Here is a 23525-nt window from a genome sequence, read left to right as displayed (position 1 = left end):
ACACTGGGAAGTTGACTTGATCTTTAATTAGGTAGCCAAGCTCAATGAAAACAGTGGGAGTTTGTAGAACGTAACCCACTCCAATTCCTCCTGCATTCAAAGGATGTATTTTTCCTATGAGCTGATGTGATTGCTCCCTTAGGAACAAGCTGGGTAAGTAGGCAGTAATACAGCAGTGCGGACCAAATGTCACAAATGGGGAAGAAGGATTGTTTTATGAGACCACCAGACAGTCTCCTATGATGAACCTTATTTTCCTTCAAATTTGAAGACTGATATGAAGATGTTACACAACTGCATTATGGGCGGGGGGGAACAGTATAAATGCAAGCATTGAGTGTTTCATAAAAGAGAGCTCTCTTCTAAGTTCTGGGCTGTAGCACCCTGCAATCCTTTGGATAAGCAAATTCTCATTCTGTTTATGTTTCTCAATGAGTAAAATTAATATAAAATACTTCCCCTGTTAAAAAGGGGATTTGAAACCTATGACTTAAAAGACTTCCTCATCAAATATCTAATGGCTGTGTTGCTGTCATTTTGAAATAGTTACACATTTGGTCCTTGGCAGCCTGTGAGCTATGTTCCAGCCAGCTCTCCACATACATTTTGCACAATCTGTCATCAGTATGAGACAGAAGGAAACAATCCATGTTTTTAGTGGAAACAGGAAACTGGAGGAGTACATGCTGCTTTTTTTTTTTTTTGGTCACTAAATTTTGTCCCCCTCATTGTCTTTCTTTGCTTTTCTCTGTTGCCTCCTGTTCTTTCTTCTCAGCTGTGCTATGTCAAATACTAAATCTTGAGTTAACTTCTGGCAGGCAGTCATTTCTAAGTTACCTTCCTGTCCTACCATTCACTCCACTCAAAAAAAAAAAAAAAAAACTGTCCTTGTTTTGCACTGGTTTGGTAATATATTCTCCCCTGTTACAGTTGTATATGCACTCTGGCACATCTAGAGATCTCAAACATTAACAGTGCATTTTGACCTCCACTGATAGAAAGACATTACATTCATCCCTCTTTGATCAGTACTGTCACACTACACACTTGTAGTATGAGAGCAGCTATTTAGTAACCCATTCCATAGGGAATTTTCTGTAGGTAGAATAGGGAGGCAAATAGTCCTTGTTTCAGTGCCCCCAGAGGACAAGTCCCAGAATCTACCTGCTGTATTAAGATCACAGTAACTTTGAACCCCAGTGCAAAATATACACAGCTCAACAGTATACCTGTGCACATTTCAACAAATGGCTCGCTAGCAGGAGCAAACAACTATCCTACATGAGTAGAAAATATTCAACTATCAGAGTCAACTCTGTTCCCTTCTTACCATGTGCTCTACTCCACATCTGTATTATTGAGTATTTTAAAAGATTTTTTTTAAGTGTCCTTACCTCTCTAATCTTGTCTTTTCTACCAATAATGTAGTCAATGGATGACAAGTATAGCAGCTATGGTGGGAGAGTTGTTTGTTGAGTTCATCTGAACAAGCATCTTATTCTAGATCTTATTGCTTATCTACTTAGGGATTCACTAGAAAGGATAATACCAGAAGATGATTTAGGGCTTAAACTGCTAATAGTTTAAAGGGACACTTTAAAAGTCATGCCAGAGATTTATGAGAAGCATGTAAAAATATAATGCTATAATCAAAGCATTTTCAAATCAGCTTGAAATTGTGATATTTAACCAAAAATCTGCCCTAAGCAGCAGCAGTTAGTAGTGTTGGTCTTGTTCATAGTATCTGCCAGAATTAAGACAAGAGATTGAGACTCAGAACTGGTAAAAATCAAGTTAAATCAGGACTTATCTGGTAGGCCTTTTGTATCCCAGCAAAACTTTCAGAGAATCAGTGAGATGCTTGCTAATATGTATGACAGGATCAGGACCGTTTCAAGGAGATGACGAAGAAGACAAGGTGAAGTTAGCAAGGAAATTACTAGGGCCGTCATTTTTTGAACAAATACAATGAAATAGTTCCCAAAGAATAGGCCTCAAGGACTTGCATTTGGCAAGTCATGCTAGAACAATATAACATTTAACTGGGATTTTCTAAGGAAACTAAAAGAGAGAGATTCTCAGTACCAATTGAAACTCAGTGAAATCTGTTCATGTTAAATCACTAAAGCTATGTGAAGGCTCCAGCCTTTTGTTGGCAGAACTTACAATATGGTTAGAAGAGAAAGGGAATGGGGAAGAAAAAGTTAATCTCAAAATAATGAAAAAGCAGGAGGATATTTCAAGCTATAGTGATTTGGATGTAGGGTCAAGCGTTTTTAAAAGCAAATCCATGTTCTGAATGATTATTAGTAATTCAAAGACATGTTCAAAGTGTTCACTTAAGCTCCAAGCTTTATATGATTTGTAGGCACAACAAACAGAACACAAGCAGATAGGCATTTAATCTGATATTCAAGGAAACAGTTTAGTTTTACCTTCAGCTGAAATCAGTGAGAATTAGGAGCCTAATTTTTTTAAACTTTCAGAAGGCATCTTTCTGCTTCTTCAAGCACCTGAAAGAGTCCTGTTTGAACCCAATGCTTGCCTCTGGTTTTATCATTAATTTGAAGGGTGAAATAGAGAGTGAAAGAATCAAACATGCAGAGAATGGACTGTTGATAAAAATATTGGAAAAATAACAAAAATATATCATATGAGATTCATTATCAAAGAATTATTTTAAACAGCAATGTAATTAGTAAATATTAGTAAGACGTCTAATATAAATAAATAAAACACTGTATAAACAGGACAAAGCAGTATATTGAAGAAACTAAATGTGATAGATAACCTGCCTGAGTAGAAACAGATTGAACAGGGAAGGAACAAGAAGCAAATGGTATATTAAATATGAACTCACATGGTGGACAAGGACGAAAGCTCCTTTGCCACTGAAACAGGACACAGCACTGGAGAGGACCTCCAGCTGTTCATCTTGCACTGATGAAGGGTTTGCTAAATAACCTGTTAGGTCAGCCATCCCTGTGCCTCTCATGGATACATATCAGAGCAAGTTCCATAAATCCAATTTCTAAAAGTGACTGTAAGTACATGTAAATGTATCAACCACTCATCTTCAGAAATGTTTCTATCCTCAGAATAGCACACTGAACTTAGTTGTGGTCACTACTACTTTTAAAAAGCCATTTGGAGTTTTTCAAAGTAAAAGAAACAAGCTTAGTAAAAGAGCTGAAGAAAACTCAGCAGAAAGAAGTCCCAGTAACTGTTTACAGACACAGAAGACATTGTTATCTCTTGAGAACAGTGCAAGGACTGCTACTCTTGGACTTCAGCAGAGAAAATGTAGGTTAAATAACTAGAGAAACCTTAAAATTAAGTTCTTGACAAAAGAATCAGCTTCTACAAAACACTACAAGATCAGTGTCTCTGGGTTCATACGATGTTGCGTTAGTCACTGATCCAGCAGAGATCCTAGGAAGTTTTCAGTCAATTCTCATTTTGCACAAGGAATGGATCTAAATGCATAGTTCAGTCTCAGAGGGACTACAAAAAAAGGATATGATACAAATATAAGTTGCTACGCTAAAATAGGAGTTTATATGGGAATAAAACTAAAAGGAGACAAGTACATATTGGTAAAAAGAAAAGAAAGAAAAAATTCCTTTTAGAGGTGGGCAAGGGAAATCTTCCATAGAGGAACAGAAAACAAAGGTGGAACTATGTACATAGTCCCATGCCTCCATGGGAACTTGAGAAGAAGAGAAGAATAAAAGCGTACAAGTGAGGAGAGGCAGCAGGAAAGTTAGTGTCTTGCAGAGATTCAGCACAAACTAACTTTTCTGGCTAAAGGAAGTAGACATTTGGAGTCATGGAACTCAGGTGCTACAACTGATTGCAACTTTTAAACCAGAATACAAGTTTCTAGATAAAACTTCAGAGAAGGTTTTTCTTTTTATAAAGTAGTAAATAATATATAATAAACACTATTAAAATAGTAGAAGGATTTTTAAGAAGACTGCTTGGTAGAAATAATGGTTCCCCAGCTGAATATGTGACAGGGACATAACATCAATTCTTATTAAACATGTAGGTATTCATTCATTTGTTCACTCTGTCCCTCCTTTAAAAATCACATGCCCAGTTCATCATGGACAGTGGTGGTGGTTGATCTTCCACTTGCTTGACATCAGAGGCTTTGCATTAGTCTTTAAGCCCTACTTTCCACTTTTTGTTGAGGCACCTGCTCCATGTCCTAGCCAGCTGCTCAAGCTATGTTTGGGACTGCTCTCATACAGCTGCTGAGCCATTTGGCTACAATACCATTTCCAGCCTATAGCCATCTCACACCAGTCTTCCCTGCCACTGTCATTGTTGAAGCTATCCCAAGGGAGCTCAAGGCACAACACTATCCAGTGCAACTGCTTGAAAATCTGACCAACAACTTTTCTACTTGGTGATTTGATGAAACAATGCATTTCATGATTATCCTAGTGATTTTATTGATGTTTTGGTCAAACATTTTATTCTGAACTTCTGATACAGTATATGCTCAATAAAACCAGCTGAAGTATTTCAGAATATTTCATTCCACGAAACAGGCATCCAACCACCTCATCTTAAAAACACAGGATGACAAAACATTTTGAGCTTTGAAAACCTTTACCACATAGAAATTGCATGTTTCCAGTCAGTTGTAATACTGGGACCAAGTTTAATACTGATGTATGTCTGAATGCCTCTTACAGAAAAAGGCAGGTCTTTTCAGAGATTACATTGCTGTTTTCCAACACAAGGGGCAGCGCCAGCTGGGCATCACCCTTGCACCATCTTACTGACATACAGCCTAGTTTTTTTCCTATAACCTTTTTATTACTGATGAAATCTGTTTATATATTCTTGTTTCCCATAAATATGACTGTGTAAATATGATAAAAGAGCAAAGTAGTTCTTGACCACAAATCATTTTTTGTGCCCTTGCAGTTTTATAAGAAAATTAATTTGGTTTAGCTATGTTTATACTTTCTTCTCTGTGGTCATTTTCAAAACTCGAATATCAGAATACTTGCAGAAAAAGCAACCTGGAGGCAAATTAAATAAAGTACAGAAAAAGCAAACTGTTGACCCATTAAGGTAATTATTCATACCAATAATGTGATTGAGGTAATAATGCTTTCCCAAACAGGAAATACATTCACTGTGTTTCACCTGCATGTTTCCATGTAAAACAAACCTATCTGCCCAAAACATCTGCAGAGGGAGTACTGCAAACCAATTTCTAATCTATCACAATTAGATTGAGTTTTATCTATAAAAATATTCAGCAAATAATTTCAAAGAAAAAATTAATCCAAGAAATCCACCCAAGCAGGATAATAAGCCAATTACTCATAATTAATTTTATGTAATGTTTCTATAGAAAGTTAACAAGGGCAGGATATTACTTCTGGATGATGACATTAAAACTGGGACAGTTCTTCCCTTCTGCTCTAAAGTCAGATAAAAGAGTTCTGCTATCATATAACCCTTTTCTCAGCTATATACAAGGGAAAAGGAGAAGTCACCGTGCAAAGTCTGGATTCCAAAATTCCTTATGACTCACCTGTAACTGTAAGTTTCCTAAAAGTGAAAGGTGTCAGCCAAATGAAATAAGAAAGTTTATATTTCGGAAACCAAAGGTGAAATTTATGCTCCAAAATGTACGCCAAGGCAAAAATCTGTCAATACAACAATGTACAAGAGTCTTGACTTTAGGCCAGATCTCTGCTGCCTGCTTTGATATCTTTGATGTTTAATCTACTCTGTGCAAATCACTACTATGCATGTTGTGAGTGCTCAGTAAAATCCAAAAGCAATGCAAGATCAGACAATAAAGAGTCATTATGTTCAAAATGACTACCACTGGCAAGCATCCTTGGATTTAGAAGGATGTTCCAGGGAAGAGATAAAGAAAGATATGCATATACCAGCAAAGGAAACCTGTGGATTTCAGCAAGATACATCCTGGGCTCTCAGAGAAGCCTTAGAAGACACATTTTAGTTCTTCCAGCATACTAGGACTGCTATTTAACCACAGCATAAATCTTCTGACTCTTCACATCTTAAAGGGCTCTTCCTCCTTGACCATGTTTCTATCATGTGTCGTGTCCCATTCATATGCAAGTCTTTCCGTTTCTGGTCATGTACAGTCACCTGTTCTCACCATACAAGAATATGATTTCATCACATGCAATACAGTTCTTATTTACCATGCATACTCCCTATGTCCTCATGTTTTTAAAAATCAGCAGAAAATACCCCCATAGATTGTTATAGTAAAGGTTATTCTATTAAGGTCAGTAACGTTGCAAGATAGAAAAATATTAGAAAAAGGGGGTTCTAGTTGTCCTCAAAACCACCAAACAGTTTTGGATCACAGAAGTGAAGACCTGCTATTCTCCTACTTCTATTAACTTTTGTTAGGCTATTGTTTTACAGGCTAGAAGGCACCTGGTACCACAAATTACAATTGTATGTATACTCTACAGTAAGCCTTAAGATGGGATGCCTCAAAAACATGTGGGTAAGATAAGTGCCCTTCACAGAAAGGACATAGTGAAGCAAAAAAGAATATCAAAAGAAGAAGGAAAGCATCAAGGACTAAACTGCAAAAAACCCCAAACCATTGTGTAACAAATATTGGACTCCTCCCTCATACTAGAACTCTGGTATCCTCCTTCAGTGTTGGTGCTGGGCTGTAGTATAGTTTTTCTGTTCAGACAATGTGTTACTTCACTGCAGTCCAACTGCAAGATGCCAAACAGCAGGGCTGTATTCAAAGGGAATATCTATCAAAACAAAGCATTCAAGATGTTATTTGTTTCTTAGAAGGACTCAACTTTTGATGATGCTACAAGAGTACTTTCTGGTGAGGAATAAGACCTTCAGAATTTGGCCCAGTGAGATTTTAAAAGGATTGAAGGGAAGAGAATCACCAAATATATCAAGAGATACAACAAGGGTGAAGTACCTTTGTCGGAGATTTTTGAGTTATGCTTTTGTTTGTAACTATCTGAAACAGAGAAAGAAATAGAGGGTGAAACTTACATGGGGGAAAAGAAGACAAAAGGCAGAGAAGCCAGAAAAAGAGAAAGAAAATATAAGAGATTATTTATTAAAGGGCAAAGGAAAGTGGAGTCTTGCCGAGGACTTAATTTTATTTCCCTCATGCAAAAACACCAAGAGCAGCAGCAGCAGGTGGCAAACATGCAAGTCAGAGAGCAGCAGAATATTTTGCTGTAATATATGAAGCCCTGAGTGCACTGAGCTGGTAGGACCAGGCTGGAAGCAGAATAAGCTGTCTGGTTGCTACTTACTGTCACAAACATAGGGTTTGTCATGATCATCCTGGGAGGCAGCATCATTCCGTCTCCTGCCACCTCCAGATCCCCGAGCCTGCAAGGACAAGAGGATGTTAGCATCATTCCACTACCCCTCAGGTCTCCTTGTGCCCCACACCCTCCTATGAAAAATGTGCAGTATAAACTAAACAAATCCTCAGCTTCCATACAGGTTTCTCAAAGTGGTCTTGACCCTTCTCCTAAGATGTGCACTATGTTAATGGACCTTGTAATGCAATGGAGATCCTCTCCACAGACAGCTCAGACTGTTCATCCATAGCAGTAGGTCACTGCCAGCACATATTCAGTCAAGTATCGTCATACATTTATTTCTGAAGATGTTCAAACACCTTGCTGAACTGAATATGAATATGAATGAATAGATGAACAGGTGTTAAAGGATAAATACAAACATTAAATCAGCCAGAAAACAGGCCCCAAATAAAAGAGAGGTCAAATTATTTCCTTCAGTATTTTCAAAGGGGCGTTGTTTGTGTCGTTTTGTTTTGTTTTCTAGCTGAAAAGCAATGTTTTGAAATGGCCTTCTGGGACAAAGATACCATGGGTAATTATAAAATAGAGCTTTGGTCAGTTAGGGGAAAAGATTAGATAATGTGGCTACCTGCAATAACAGAAATTACCCAGAAAGGTCTCTCTGCAGTTCTGTGTTCCTACAATGGACCGAACTGGCAGCTATAGAAACTGAAAAGCTCTGTTTCTCCACCGCACCAACTGCTCTGTCTTGAGCTCCAGGGGTGAGAGTGGAATTCAGCATCAAAACTACTTGATCCTGACCCTTCTCAGCTGAGATGCCAACAAGGGGACAGCTCATATCTGTCCAACGGTGGAGTTGTGATGTGGAACTGGGAACTGAGCCAAGGCCTTCAATTCTTTTATGTTCACTAATGTACGGCCTGTAAATGACAATTTTAGACTTGATCTTTGTTTGAGGAAGTGATCATGGGTGGATGGCTAAATAGTCCTTTATTAATTCTGCTAGCTACTCTATTCCTGGATAAAAATAACAGAATTGCTTCTGCTGCTCCTCTTATTAAACTGTTCATATTTCTCACTCTAGACAAGGCCACCTGACTCAAATCCTGCAAGCTTTTGCATGTGAAAATAAGAAAGGGACAGAGCTTTGTTAGGTAAAGCTGAAGAAGGTGTAGAAATCCTGAGAATATTTGCACCCAGACATAAAGGGGCCATAGTAACTCCATTCCTCTTCTATGAATTTGGAACAGAACTAGCACGATTAGAGCTATGTTCCACTGGCTATCTAAAGAGAAGTAATAAAGAACAGTTTTACGCTGGCCTGACAAAGTCTGTCAAAACAGGGACTTAAAAAATTTCACATGTTATTTCCCTGGGATTGCTCAGGTCTAGCTCTTAACACAGTCCCAAAGGAAAGACATGGATTTGCAGCTATCTGGATGGGGTAAACACTATTAGGTAGGACAAGGATAACTCTGCCTTCTGCAAAGACCTCTGTGCAGTCCAGCACACATGTGCAGAGCAAGATTTGTAAGGGTGAACTGAAAAGCAGTTTCCCCCTAGAAATGGTCTCAGCAGCAATTGTTTGGTGGAAGCTTCTTTACTGACCATATCACATAAAATCATCTTACTAGTCTGCAGTATTTTCTCTCTGACTGCCAGCTCTGTAAACCCCCTCTGGGCAATGAAATCAATCCCAAGCTAGTTCCTTTCTCCCCTCCCTACTGCAAGACGTGCTGCAAGCTGAATTTCAGTCCATGGCAGCTCCTCCACAACCCTCAATTCATCAGGGAGTCTTCACACAGACAAGTGATTGGCCCTTACAAATATTTCTGCTGGTACCGGGATTAGGATCTAATTTCCCTATCCTACCAGTTGCATTGGCTTCTCAGAACTATAAAAAAGATGTAAAGTCTTATATTTGTCAGTAGTCAGTAGCTCTGACTCTATTCACACACTGGGAACATACCTGTTGAGTAAGAAAGTAGTATTTTTACATAGGTACGTTTCAGAATACGATAGTAATTTAAGGTTTGTTGCTCAGAATTTTGCTAGTCTTACAGCCAGCTGTTTCCCTTCAGACTGTTCTCTACAGAAATGCAGGGGCACAGCATTCATGGCATGACCACATGTCAGATACACTTTTTCATGCAATGAACACAGAGGCAGAGATTTTTCAAGTCAATGACTTTCAATGGGACTTGGGTTCCCAAATGTCTTTGGTGCTTTTGAAATTGTCCCATGGGATATCCAGCAGATGAGCAGACAATCTGTACAGGTGCAGCTGCGAACATCTCATATCTCCTAGCAAACTACCCTGCTCAGCTCCTACCACATTGTCCCTGTCCAGCAAAGACACTAAAAATTTCCTTCTGTAAATCTACCTCTTCAGCCTTCAGTGTCCTTCCCATGCCCCCATGATTTCAGGGCTAGCCTTGAGGGGAAAGGAAACCAAGCAACTGCCCCAGAGGCACTAAACTGAATGCCCCATGCTTGCTGTCTGCACTCCAGGCTGTTGAATTCAGTCATCCTTGACTGCCTTTATTCTCCTGACAGGATGCAGCAAAGACTACGAGACTTGACATGAGAGGCCTGGAAGCCATGGCCCAGCAACCTTGAAGCAGCCCTGAAGCAGCCAGAGAGAGTAGCCAAAGGGACAGATGGAGAGTCCAGGATTAAAAATAAATCATGCTGTAGGGAAAGGAAGAGGCATGTGCAATTTGGAAAGTCCAGAGCAGTAATTCTGTTGCATTAATCCTGCATTTATGCTGTCAGTCCTTCTCACTCCTTTCTCTGAATCCCCAAAGGTCACACTCCACAGGATCTAGTTTCCTATGCATGTCCTTCCCCTCTTCTGCCCTCTAAAAATACCCTAACCAAGTCCTTCCCAGAAACAAAGAGCTGCCCAGGTTTCATGTCCCCTAATTTCAAATCCTTAGCCTCGATTCCCTATACTGGGAAAGATAGAAAAGGGCTGCCTTTAGAAAACTGGCAAAACACTTGTGACCAGATGCAATTCAGGTTTACCAGTTTTCAACAGCTAGATAACCTGGCCCTAATTTTGTAATCCTAATTTCTACCACCAATTTTACTTTGATTATTGATGCCATCAAATAAAACTAAAAATTGCTCGAAGTATTTGGCACTATTCGGACTTCTCTTTTTTGCACTGAAAGAAGCCAGTGCACTAGCAGAGCAGGAGTGAGTTGGAAGAAAAAGACAAGAGATCCTGCTTCTCCTGTACTTAATAGGGGGCCAGTTCCAGGGCAGAAAATAAAACAAATGTATGCTTCAAAATGAATGGGACACCTAGTACCCTCCAGCTCCTTTCCCTACAGTAACAGAGAAAAAATTCTGGAACATTTTCCTGAACATTTTCCTGAACAGGGAAGCAAAATCTTGCACATAACACTAACTTCAGGATTTTGTTTGTACAGGTCTGGGACATACAAATACACCAAATTCCCTTCTCCAGAGCAGTATATCTCTTTTAGCTATTCACTCCCTTTCACTCACCCTAACCAGCGTGTGCAATTTATGTGAGAGCAACTTATTAGAAAAGAGTTGTTAGCCTGGGATATTAGTTGATTGCTACAGTTAAGCTTGTGTGCATATATTGATTCTATCTCCTGGTTTTGGTTACTGGTTCATACAAATTTTCTGAAACTTACATTTTTCTGGAAAATTTTTTTCCAGGTGGGGGTCTTTGGCTAAGAAAGAAAGAAAGAAAGAAACTGGTTCAGGTGATTTTGAGAATAAGGAAGGTGAAATATATACTTATCCAATTATTAAAGTGCTTGATCTTATATTAAAGGACTTACGCTCCAAAATAAAGAGGAGCAGAAAACTGAAACAACACAACAACAGAAGAAACAAAAAGAGAGGGTCTGATGCATAAGTACATTGCAAGTATTCAATGTGGTTTCATGTCTCTTATTCAAAAGCTATTATATTCTGCTCATTTGGCCTAAAATGTGGCCCCTCTTGCTTGACTTCTATAAACACATCAAAAGGTACTTCTAGAGCTCCTGTGCCCCTGCAGCATCCACTGGAGCCAAAGAGAGATGAAAATGCTCAAAACTTCTGAGAATTGTGTTCACGTTTATTTAGATGCCTACCTTACAGGCCCACAATTGAAAATGTTGATTCCAAGTTTAAAATGTCGGCCTCATTACTTAACTGGTACGTTGATGAATTGTGAAGACATCTTAGGTAAGAGAAGGGACACAGAGTCCCCTAAGGATAAAATATTGCCCTTTTTAAGCAAATGGAAGATTTGCCATGGGCCCAAGAGAGCCAGCGTCAGCCACAAAATGCTACCCTGGAGAAAGCTGAAAAACTTATTAACACAGTTCAAGTTACTTTTATTAATACTTTTTTGGCTGTCACAACTGAATTTGCTGCTTTTCTGTAATTAGTAAATGTTGTTTTAAGAAGCGTTGTAATAACAGGATGTCATCATAATTACTACAGTTTACATTACAATTGTAAATACAACACTAAAATAAATTTACCCCAAATTTTTGCTCTCAAAATAGTCTTTTGTTTCATGGCAATTCACAAAAATAAACTGAAAAATATTAAAAATCTATTACATATCACTGAAAATTACCTGTGGTTTTATCACTATCATATATTCATGGATAAAGACTTTGCATACATAATACACATAGAAACTAACACACACTAGAAAGCAGAGGTTTGCTTCCTTCCTTTCCATTCCAATATACTCTCCACTTACCCGTCCTCTAGGCCTGTTCTTTCGTTTTGGAATATCTTCTTCCAAGTCTTCTTCCTCATTCACTTCATCTGCATTTTCATCATTTTCTAAAACCCTCTGTGGTTGAACAATAAACAGGAATGGTTAGAAGAAAAAAGGACACAAAAACCAGCTACTGTTTACCACAGTGACTGTGGGTTATTACAGTTGATACAAAGCCAAATCAGATCCCAGTACCCCTGCTTCTCTCTACCAAAGCAAAATTTGTTTTCTTTTCCACCCTAATATCTCCAGGGAATTCCTACTAAAAAATACCACTGGTATAAGTCAGCTATGATAACAAGGTCCCTAAGAAAAAATACTGGCATCACTGAGCACCAATATTCCAAGACAACACAAGTATTAGTATGCAAAATGCAGGCCCTGTCTGGGAATTTGTTTGACTTGGTTTTTTATTTTCATTTGTTGCAACCTAAATTGTTTTGTTTTCTTCTAATGTTGAGCGCGCACTTTAAGAATACAAAAATCAGTGGTTTTCTCCTTGGTAGCTCACAATCTTCTTTCTTTAGCAAAAATAGAGAAAATTCCTCCATACATTCCAGAATGGATCTAGAAAGCCATGTCTTTCAGGGCTTGCACCACAGGTACAACTCTAATCTGGAAGCAGGAGGTTTGTTTCATGAGAATGGTGAGGAATTACAGGTCTCATTGAGGTTAACAGCACCAACAGCAATAATTCATTCAACTAATTATTTATTAGGAACAATACTTCATCAGCTTACATAACTGTGAGATGCCTGGGCCAGGGAATTTCAATCCTTTTAACTCGATCTTTTGAAAAGTAACCTCTATAGAACCAAACGCAGGCTGGCTGTCCTGCATGAAAACATGCACAGGTCAGACATCACACGGTAAAAGGCCAGAAAAATCATCACAACACTAATGTGGGAAGAAGTCCCATTGAAATTTCCCCAACTCTTGGCATGTCTGCTAGAAATACAGAAATTGGTCCCAGCCACTCCTGCCATTTATGGTGCTGGGCCATTTTGCATGGGACTAATCTGGAATCACTAACTCACCTTCGCCATGCCAACATTCATTTAAACTACAGCCGCAATGCAGATTCAAATCAGTGACATTAAACTGATGGGAAGGTTTTTCAGTCTTACTCTATTTGCCCCTTCTCTCTAATTTCTACTTAAAAGCTATCTGAGAGCCAGCAGAGGGAGAACAGGAGTAAATCAGTTTCTCTTCTTTCAACATACCTCAAGCACCAAATTCTGAATTTGTGGGAAAGAATACAACAGAAATTTCACATTTCAAAAAGCCTGTATTTAGAAGACCAGTTACAAAAGTTTATTCGTATTTTATCAGCTAAATTTCCATGACTAATACTGGTCAGTGCATTACAAAAAAGTTGTAGCACATGACAGAGGATCAAGTCTTCATCTAATTTTTGCTCCTTCTATTTTTGAATATGAGGAGGTTATTAATGACCTCCAACTATCATGAAATACAAATTCACATAATACTGGAGTACTAAATACTAGAGGGTGTAAAAGTTAAGCAGGTTCCAGTTCTGCACACATAAAATGTTTCTTCAAAATTCATACAACTGCATACATTAATTGACTTCATCTTAGGACTGAAGTGCTTGAAAAATATTGTACATGAGGAGACTGTAAGAAATGTAAGGATGTATGTAAGAACATAAGCAAACTTACTGACATGAGTCTGTATTTTTACATTGTTTCATATCTTAAAGTATCTCAAAAAAACCCCCAAAACAGGGGCAACCACATTGTATGTGGGAGGGAAAGGAGCTAATTTACAACAATGATACTGCACAAGAATTAAGAGAAATACTACAAACCACTTTCTTCCTTTAAAATTGAAGCACCGATTTAGGAAATAGATAATATGTAACCAAGTGTGAATTTGGTGACACTGCCAGAGTAATGACTTTAATCCTTGATAGAAGGGGCATAACCTTTCTGCTGCATGGTCAGAAGGCTACTCTAACTCTTCTCCATCAAACAATGGAGACACACATTCAATACCAATTTACCACAGGGCAAAATCATCAACCCTGTTTCATACCAACTGTAGAGCAGGGTCCAATGCCTGCATCTGTTTAGCAGGGGAGCCCTTAGATGTTTTAGCAGAGTAACTTTTCTTTTCCTATTATGTTTTTCTAAAACAGTTTCCCAGCCCTATGTGCTTTGGTGCAGCCAAGCACAAAGTCGTCTTCTCCTGACAGATACGATGAATTTGGGAGGGTGACAAGTGGCTGGGACTGAGGTGGGAATTACAATTATGTGTATCCCACCTGCTCACTCTCAGAACTCTTGAGGCTGGGCCCTTTAGAGCTACAGCACAGACAAGTATGCAAAGGAACGAAAGAGAGATTTGCATTCTCTTATTTGTCGTACTGATAAAGGCACTGACTGTGATTTTGATCTGGTACAGTCTAGCTGCCAGGTGCCAAAGTACACACTGAAAGCTGCCTACTAGTGAAGGCTTTGGCAATCATTGTTCTACAGACTGAATCCAGATAAGCTGTGCTTGCATAAAATAAAGCAGCAAGACATGCCTTTTGCATCTGTTCTGAGGAAACCAGCATCCAGGTGACAGGTCACAGCTACAGCAGTTTAGCTGAAAATTTGTTCTATTTTTTTGCACCCCCTCCCTGCTCTGCAAAGCCTGGATTTATGTCAGTTCCAACATCTCTGAGGTCTCTTTCCTCTGACTGCTGCTGGGGATAATTTGGGAGCTCAGATCACACAGCAACATTCAAAGGCACTTGTCAATTTCATAAGGATGCTGCACCATGACTTCTTGTGACCTTGGAAGCAGGTAAAAACAGACCTTTAGCAAGAGCTCTCAGCTTCACAGACCCAGATTTACTACTGAAAAAGCAAACACAGAGCAGTTGTAATGCAAAGCTTTTCCCCAATCCATGAGCATGGGATGCTTCCTCCTTGATGGTGCTCTTTTACCTGTGCAACTGGGAATGGGAAACCAAATTTTGCTGCCCTTACCTGTGTGAAATTTCTAATAGAGCAGTAGAACTGAACTCCAGGTAATACAGATTTGATGCCTATGTTTTTCTGTTTCATTTGGCATGGGACTGACCCCTCAAATTTTTACTACTTTTAGGTATAGATGCGACATTTTGTATCTCAGCCAAAATTACCAAGTTTGACACATCGCTAATAATTCTCACTAACAATCCCTAAAAAGACTCATGGCACAACGGTGTTTTAGCATCACCAAAGATGTGCTGCTGTGGGAGAGGCCCACTTTCCTAATGATTTAAGATGTTTTAAAAGTGACGTGGACTTACAGAAGAACCCTTTATATTAGCAGAATTGCTTCTGTAACAGACCTATAATTGTGTTTTGGCTTTTAATTGTTGAAGGATGAAATAGAATCTTGACAAATAACTTTCAAACCATAATGCATGTGAAGAGGCAGTATTTCTCATACTGCATCACTTATAATAACTGAGATATTTAAAATTACAATTTTTTAAGTGGTTTTTCTTGTATACCTCCAGAAGGCTACCTACTATTAAAAAAAACCACCAAAACACAAACAACAAAACAGGTAAGGCAATGACGTGTTTTTGTCCACGGCAGATGTGAATCCAATTTGAAATCCATGTCCAAACTCACTTCAAATACGAGTCACTAAAATTCAGTTTATAGTTGGGATCCACCTCAGCTTCTCAGATTTTTACGTAATTATCTCATAGTGCTGCAAAATAAATTCCAGCACAGGACCCATGCAGAACACAATCAAACAACAGAGATTCTTGTGACAGGAGAAGCATGTGAGATACTGACATCATTTTGAGCATCACAGTGTAGCACAAAGGTTTGATAACATTTTGGCAGTAGAATGACACAGCTATCAACAGATGCACTGTTCTGCCACAGGACAAAAGACTCCTAGACTTAGAGACAAATTGTAAAATCCAGCCCTGATGTCAGGGCATGGGGCTCTCCTTTACCTGGATTTCTTGTATAGTGTCTTCCTCCTTAGTGTCTGTTTTTTTCTCTATTCCCTCTCCACGCAGCAAGGCTTCCAGAGTTGTACTTTCTGAGGTGAACCCATCTTTTTTCAGAGGCAGATCAACTTCTGAAAAACAAATCACACTCACTGTGTGTCTTCCCCAAAGAGCTAACAGGAAGAAGGACAGAGATGTCAAGCAGATGATGAACAGACTTTCAAACTTGTTTCTGTCTTAAAGGAGAGCTCTTCAAGTTCATTTAACCACTAAGGAACTCCATATATGATTAATTTCTATCTTACTGAAAACCTGGTATCTTTTCAATTGCCGTGCTTGCTTGCAGAAAAAAATGCTGGATATATTTTATCAGGAGGAAATAAATGGGGGAAAAATCCTTCTCCTTTGCGTAAACTCTCTTTGCTTCAAATAAAGAACAAAAACAGGACTTCTTAAGATACCGAAATAACAAATATGAAGAATCTGATCTCCTGAAGAAGAAAAGTAGCTTAATGCAATTTAGCATCTGGCACAGTTTAAATAGTACAGCTTCAATGCTCATTCTCCTACACCAGGGCATGTTCCACATGTGGGAAAACAGAAAGCTTGTGTGGGGGGCCAACACTGAGACCTTATGTTGAAAAAAAAAGGGACATGTCTTGAATTTTCATGTAATGTTGACTAGATAAAATCTCCACTTGGCTCCAGCTGGCAAATACCAGCAAAGAAACACAGTTATGAGTGCAGAATCTTACCTATAAAATGGGATGACGCCCAGTCACTGCAGGAAGAGCCACAGGCTGGCTCAGGAACAGGCTGGGGACAGAGCTCCAAAGACAGTATGGATTTATGAGGAAGTTTGATGCAACTTGCTGGAGAAGTGAAGGAACAGAGCCTGATTCCCCTTTCAAATGCTGCTACTAGATTATGAGGCAGTGCAGCAGACAGGCAAACACAGCACATTAACTTTAGCAAGATGTTAAAATACACCTGGGCAGTAATCCAGTTTTCCTTGTAGATCCTAGCCTCTATGCCACTCATACAGGGGCTCATTTAGAGCAACCCTATGGCAGGGAAACATCCTGCACATGTCTTTACCTGACAGTGCCAGGTATGGATTTCTTAAGTACTCCCTCCCTTCTAAAATGAATTCCTTTCTCTAGACCAGTATATTTAAAAGTAATAAATATACAAGAACGACGCTTACAAATCAGCATCTGGTGTCCGTATTTCAGAGTTCTGTCTACTTCTTATGCTTTAGAATTGTGTTTTGTTCCTCAGTCTGCCTGAAGCTCCCTGTGTTTCTATCACCATGATTTGTAAATTCTGCAGGGCAGAAATTCATGTGTTTTTAAAGTCTCAAATCACTCCTGAAAAACAAATAATGAATGAGTACTTGCACCTGGGACAGTAAAGTATAATCTGCTTCTTGGGGTCAGTTGTGTCCAACTTTAAGCTAGCAAATGATTCAGGGTCTCCAATCAGTACTTCCACAGCATGCTTACTCCAGTCTTCTGAAGTGAGAGAGTATTGCTCAGCCAATAACCACAGAAAATCCAGCAAAAATTCCAGAAAAAGCTATTCTATTCATGGAGGGAAAGGCTGGGTACAAACCATGCAGAAAAATCAAACCACTGGGATTTTAAAGGAAACTCCCAGAACAACCCACACAATGGGATGGGGTCAACTGTGAATTGATCCCCCTTCTCATCACAAGGAGCTCTATTCAATCAGGCCTCTGTTTTCACCATTAAGTTTGGCATACCCACCCCATTATGGCCCCATCCCCAACTTCTCCCTTGCTTGAGCTATAAAAAAGACAGAAAAGTCAAAAGAAAGACACACAGATTGAATTTCCCTGTATGAACTCCTAGTACCTCCCTCTGGATCCAGACATTTCAATAGAAAGAAGGGATTTTTGACTTGATTTATGTGCAAATCCCAACACTTGGATTTGAAGTCATGAAGAAACCTCCATAATTATCTCTGGATTTGGGCTTGGCTTGGGTTCAAAGTCCTGTGCTTGGGTGCAAAAGGGCATTTGCTCTGTATTTAGAACCTTGTGGGACTGCAAAACCCAAGGGGTCATCATACATTCAGCAAGCGAAGAAGCTTCAAGGAAGCTCAAGGGCATTGGAAACAAACATGTCTTCACTGTGACAAGCTATGTATGTCTCTGGATACCAATACATTCAGCAAATGAATGCATTAGAAAAGGAAATGAGCAAGGAAAGGATGAGGGATAAGTAGAACATATATGAAGGTAGAACTACTCCCCATTTGTTCCAGATATATCGAACATTAAGTTTGAAAAGAGGGAAAGGTAGGTTTTAAGATCAAAACAGGCAGCTGTCTTTAATAGGCATGTTTGTTCTGTGTGGCACTGCTACTTCCCAACAACAACACTCCAGGAGGACTTTTCATCCAAAACTCTCAGAGCATTTCCTAATTACTAAATTTAACATTCCACTGACAAGGCGTTGTAAGGTAATATTTTTATTCACACTTTACTGATGGGGAGACTGAGTCACCAAGAAGTTACGTTAGTGAGCTGGGAATCCAGCGAAAATAAACCCAGTGTCTGTCTCCCATTTGCTCACTAAGCTGACTGCCATTCAACTCCTTCACTTTCTTCTCCACTGGTAGCTTCTATGAACCCACTTTAATTCTTAAATAGCTCTAAAAAGGGGGAAATGGCATACTCTGTCTTATCTGGAATGTAGAGTTTACAGTATAAAAACTTCAGAGGTCCAAAGACAACCCCTTGTAATGAATTCAATCACTGTCATTAATGCAATCCTTCCTGGAAGATGGCTAGTCTGTAAAGGATACAGTAATAAAGACAGGAAATTATGTTTCCAAACAAGTTTTTGAATCCCCAGAGATGAAAGTCTTCAAAAATCTAAAAGATAGTTCAGTTCACCTACAGAAATAGTTAAACACTATAAGGGATCATTAAATTCATTTCACTAAATCCCTTATTTTCTCTTTCCTATTTAACTATCCATGATTTTCCCACAAGAGCAAAAAAAGTATCTTTTCTCTTATGCCAGTACCCTAAAGAAAACTGAGGAGCCAACTCAAAAACTGAAATGTAGTTTTCATGTGAAAGATCAAGGCTTTCCCCAGACTATGAGAACTGCTGTTTGGAAGTAAGGTGTGGTCTGTTCCACTCACTGTCCTGCTTATAAAGGTGCTAGCCAGTGCCTGAAGCTTCAAACAAGGCCAGAGGGAGACTCTTCTTGGTTTAAGGAATTAAGCTGTGACCCCGTGCTTGCCTCTGCTTTGATATTGGTCATGCCACACTGTTCAGTCACCTCACATGTTGCAGAAGAAGCTGTGAATGTCTGTCACGAGAGAAATGCAAAAAACTTACCTACCCTAATACTGCATTGCATCCTGAGAGATAAATGCAGCATCCCTTCCAGTTATCTTGAATCTGGCTCTTGTGAAAATACACAGAACAGCCCAGCCCTTTCTGAATTTTGATACACTTTTACCCTTGATGTTTTCCCACCCGATTGAGTTCAACAGTTAAACTATGGTTTGAAAGAAGTCACTTTATTTATTGCCAGCCCTCTTGTTCTTTCTGAGGAAAATAGAAGTTCTTGACCAAAATGTTTGTAATTTCTTTTTATTCCTCTCCTTTCAAGGATAAACTGTCACAATCTTTTCTATTATTCTGCTGTGGGAAGCCTTCCATATGGTCCTGACAAACCTCTCTGAACTTCCTTTTATTATACCCCAGTCTTCCCAAGATGGACCTGTACTGAATCTGGTATTCTCAGATTAAACCACATCCCCCATTTAAACAAATTAATTACAATATTCTTTAGATTACTCCTCAGGCTGTGTCTTTCAATGTCCAAGTTACTTACTAAGCAGAAGAATTAGGAATCTTGTAATGGGGACAAGAACTTCCCATAAGGAACACATTCAAACACACAGGTACCATATTAAAATGCCCATCCCTCTGCCCACGCCCCAAGCACATTCATATCTCCCCAAGGTGCTTTGCACAGACCTTCCTAGCCATGATTGCTCTAAATAATTTCATATTATGTGCAAATCTTTGTAGTTGACAAGGTATTCCCACTCTGCATCTTGTTCATTACTGTATTACACACCAGTGGACCAAGCACTAAACCTTGATGCACCAGCTGTAAGCCTTTATCTATAATAAAAGTCCTTTCTTCCACTATCTTTTATTCTAAAAGTGTTGATCCAAGACAATTCTTTGTTTCTCTTTGGAGACATACCAAAGGTCTTCAGAAAGTTTAGGAAAATTGTCAACCCGCCTACCTATTAGTTCTTTACATATAATGTAAAGAATTTTAAGAAAGTAGTGAGGCATGCTTTTCCTTGGTAGGAAAAAATGTAGTTGGTTAGAACCTCCTATATCATCATTTCCCAGGTGCTTTACTGCTTATATCTAATAACTGTTTCAATCAATTTCTCAGATGTTCATGTAGAATTTATGTGTCTTTAAATCTTTGAATCACATCCAAATACTTTTTAAATAGAGGCAATAGCATTTGCTACCCACTAATTTTTCTAAATTCTTTGTAACTTCTGTTTTGTATCACAAGCTCTTCTTCAAACATTACAATTTCAGAGAACATAATCTTTATTACAAGTAATAACTACCAGTAAAGGCACTATAATTAAAAGCTTACTCTTTTGTATGAAAATTTTAAGAAGGTTTGTAGATAAATTTCCTTTTGATGAGTACCACAAACATAACAGCACATGGTTAATGTAGCAGATACAAGAACTAGTTAGAACTATACAAAATGGAAATGTCAAATCACCAAAAATCATCAATGAAAAATAAAATGTTATTTAAGAATTCTTCCTGTTTTAGGAAATCACAGTAGTCTTGGTGTCACAGCTAAATATTGTGCATTTATTATAATTCAAATATGTGTGTGTGCATATAATTAAAATTTATGTTTCTTAACTTGGCAGAGTCCCTTTCCTAGTGATTAAATTAACATGGTTATTTCTGCTTACCAGCCCAGTGCAGCAACCTCTCTATTTATTAAGGTCCTGAGATTGCAGTGGTAGAATCTGAACTAGCACAGATGCCAGTGTCATTCTTGTATCTGTTTTCTATTGAACTGCTGCCTCCAAAAGAAGCACATTTTCACAAATCCCACAAAATGGTGGGCTTTTTCAAGTTTTGATTTGCCAAAATAGCAAAATAGCTGCAAATTCCTGTCCTTAAATAAGCTACATTTGGTTTACAACGCATTGAGAGCTAAGCAACTTTTCAGTGTCTCTTTGAAACATAAATTTAAAACAATAATCCCTTTTTCTATACAGTGCAATGTATTTGTTTTACAATGGATCATTTCCATCTCCACAGTAGCAGCTGCCACCCAAACCATCATCTCTGTGCACTCGTAAGCAGCTCCATTTCCAGTTCTAATTGGGAACAGAGATACTTATTGGGTGAGTTCCAGCATGATCTATCACGCCAGAGACAGCTACTATGCAAACCAAAGCAATCCAGCTTCCAAAAACCCTCTTAGACAAACACTGACTTTGCACATAGATTCTTGCATTTTTGTTTCTTGGTGCCGTTTTTTTGGAACATAAAAAGTGCCAGAGGAAACTATATGTTAAGAGTCCAAGAAGAGTTGTTTAGGATGGATAAATCCAAGGATATTACCTTAATAACCACTACCTCTTTAAAATCATATAGGTGGTCTAAAAAAGCCACCTAATTCACAGCAAACAGAACTACTGCTGAGTGAATGCAGCCACTAAGCTCATTAAGAGGATGTGGCAGGATGTGTCTGAAAGTGCAGTGCAGTGGCTCAGCAAGCAATTAAATCCCATGACAGTTTAAAATGAGAATCTATCAGTGTCACAAGAGTGTGAAGCCTCAGCATCTCTGTTGTTCCCACCCCCAGCGTTTTATTTATTATGGTGTATTGGGAACATGGAAAGTCAAAAAGATTATAATGAAATATGCCATATAAAAACCAGATTAAGCCTGCTCTTCTTTGGGGAAATATGCAGAGAGAGAAGCTGTCTGTTAGCTGTCGAGTTTGCAAAAGATACCATCTTTTGGGATGGTGCTCTCTGCCAGCAGACAGAGTGCCCCAGGGGAAATGGTGGTGAAAAACCCAGACAAGCAGCATCCATCCATCCATCATACGCTCATCTCCACATCTCCAAGGCACAAATATAGTGTTAGAGTGCAAAGGGTGGGGGCAGGGGGATGGAATCCCTTAAGAAAGAATGGGGAGACAATGCCTTACATGAATAGCTGCATTTCATAGCTTTTCTGTGCATGCACAACCAGACTCTCCTTAGCTTGCTTGCTTGCTTGTTGTGTTCATGGCCAGTACAGTGACTTGCTAGCATCCTTGGAACTGATACATTCACAGCAGTGACCAGAAGCAGGTGTACTAAAGGCAGGGCTCTGCCTCTGCCAGCACAGCGCAGCATGGACCTTCACTCCTCCTGCAGATCCGGATCTCCAAAACCCTTCTTTCACTACACCATATCCTGCTCTCCCAGGGGTAGATGCTCATGTTATTGCTATTATGATTTAATGCTATCCCACTCTTTAATGCCCCTGCTATCCCACCCTTTTCTCCCAACTCTACTTCGATTCAGCACCCATCCACAGCAAACTTGTCACTGACAGTTCTACACATACATGGTCCACAGAACCTCCTGCCTGCCCAGCCCTGGGCCTCCCCTGGGACAGATTCCTGATAACACAGACTCTCACAATGAGTCCATAAAGCCAAACAAATGTCCCTAGAGAGTAGTAAACATCAAATTCACTTTTTAAAAAATCCAAGTTGCAATATAGCCATGCTATACTAGAGGTTGTAAGGCTACCCCAGTAATTCTTTGTCTTTCCCACCAATCCCACTCTAGACCTCATGTATATTATTGCACTCTCAAGGTAAACTGGGCTGTGGTGAGAACAATAATCCAGCCAAAGACAATGTTAAACCACTTCTAGAAACGAGACCATTTGAAAACATTAGAGTATTTGTTTCCACAGAAAGAAACCATTTTGAGTGGAAAAAATAGTTTGGAGAACTCTCTGTTCTATAAAGCTCTGAATTCATCTTAGCAAATGTTTGAAATTTTAGGCACTACTGAGGCTTGTTCTAGGGAGCACAGGGAGACTGGAAAATCCCAATGTGTCCCCAGCACCTCCTCCTGGAAAGCTGCTAGTCTTATGACTCAGTTGCGGTAGGGCAGAGGGTAGAGGGAGAAAGTGAAGACAGAGGAGAGATGAAGATCTGATATGGGTGGGACTGTACACTTCCAGTCTTTAGCCTGGGCATAAGTGCAGAAATATCAGAGGACAACTTTAAGACTGGGATTCAATGGAAAGCTTCTATCAGCCCCTAGTTAAAACACATCTTAGGAGGCTACAAGATAACAGAAGGGAGAAATAGGGCTGCAGAAAATTGCAGAGGCCCTTAAA

The 23525-nt window shown here is 39.2% G+C and overlaps 1 protein-coding gene across 1 annotated transcript in view; it reads right to left on the bottom strand.

Annotated features, from left to right (window-relative positions):
• The window catches only part of DPF3 (double PHD fingers 3), a gene marked incomplete at its 5' end in the record, with an annotated part of 137587 nt that overhangs the window by 25409 nt on the left and 88653 nt on the right, over window positions 1-23525 (bottom strand). Inside the window, 4 exons of the mRNA XM_082282818.1 lie at window positions 7314-7392; window positions 11003-11041; window positions 12073-12168; window positions 16067-16194. Coding sequence (XP_082138944.1) covers window positions 7314-7392; window positions 11003-11041; window positions 12073-12168; window positions 16067-16194 — 342 coding nt within the window. The remainder of the gene's footprint in view (window positions 1-7313; window positions 7393-11002; window positions 11042-12072; window positions 12169-16066; window positions 16195-23525) is intronic.

The sequence above is a fragment of the Coloeus monedula genome (assembly GCF_965178545.1).
Source record: "Coloeus monedula genome assembly, chromosome: 6".
Taxonomy (NCBI): domain Eukaryota; kingdom Metazoa; phylum Chordata; class Aves; order Passeriformes; family Corvidae; genus Coloeus; species Coloeus monedula.
This window is presented reverse-complemented; position numbering and strand designations above follow the sequence as displayed.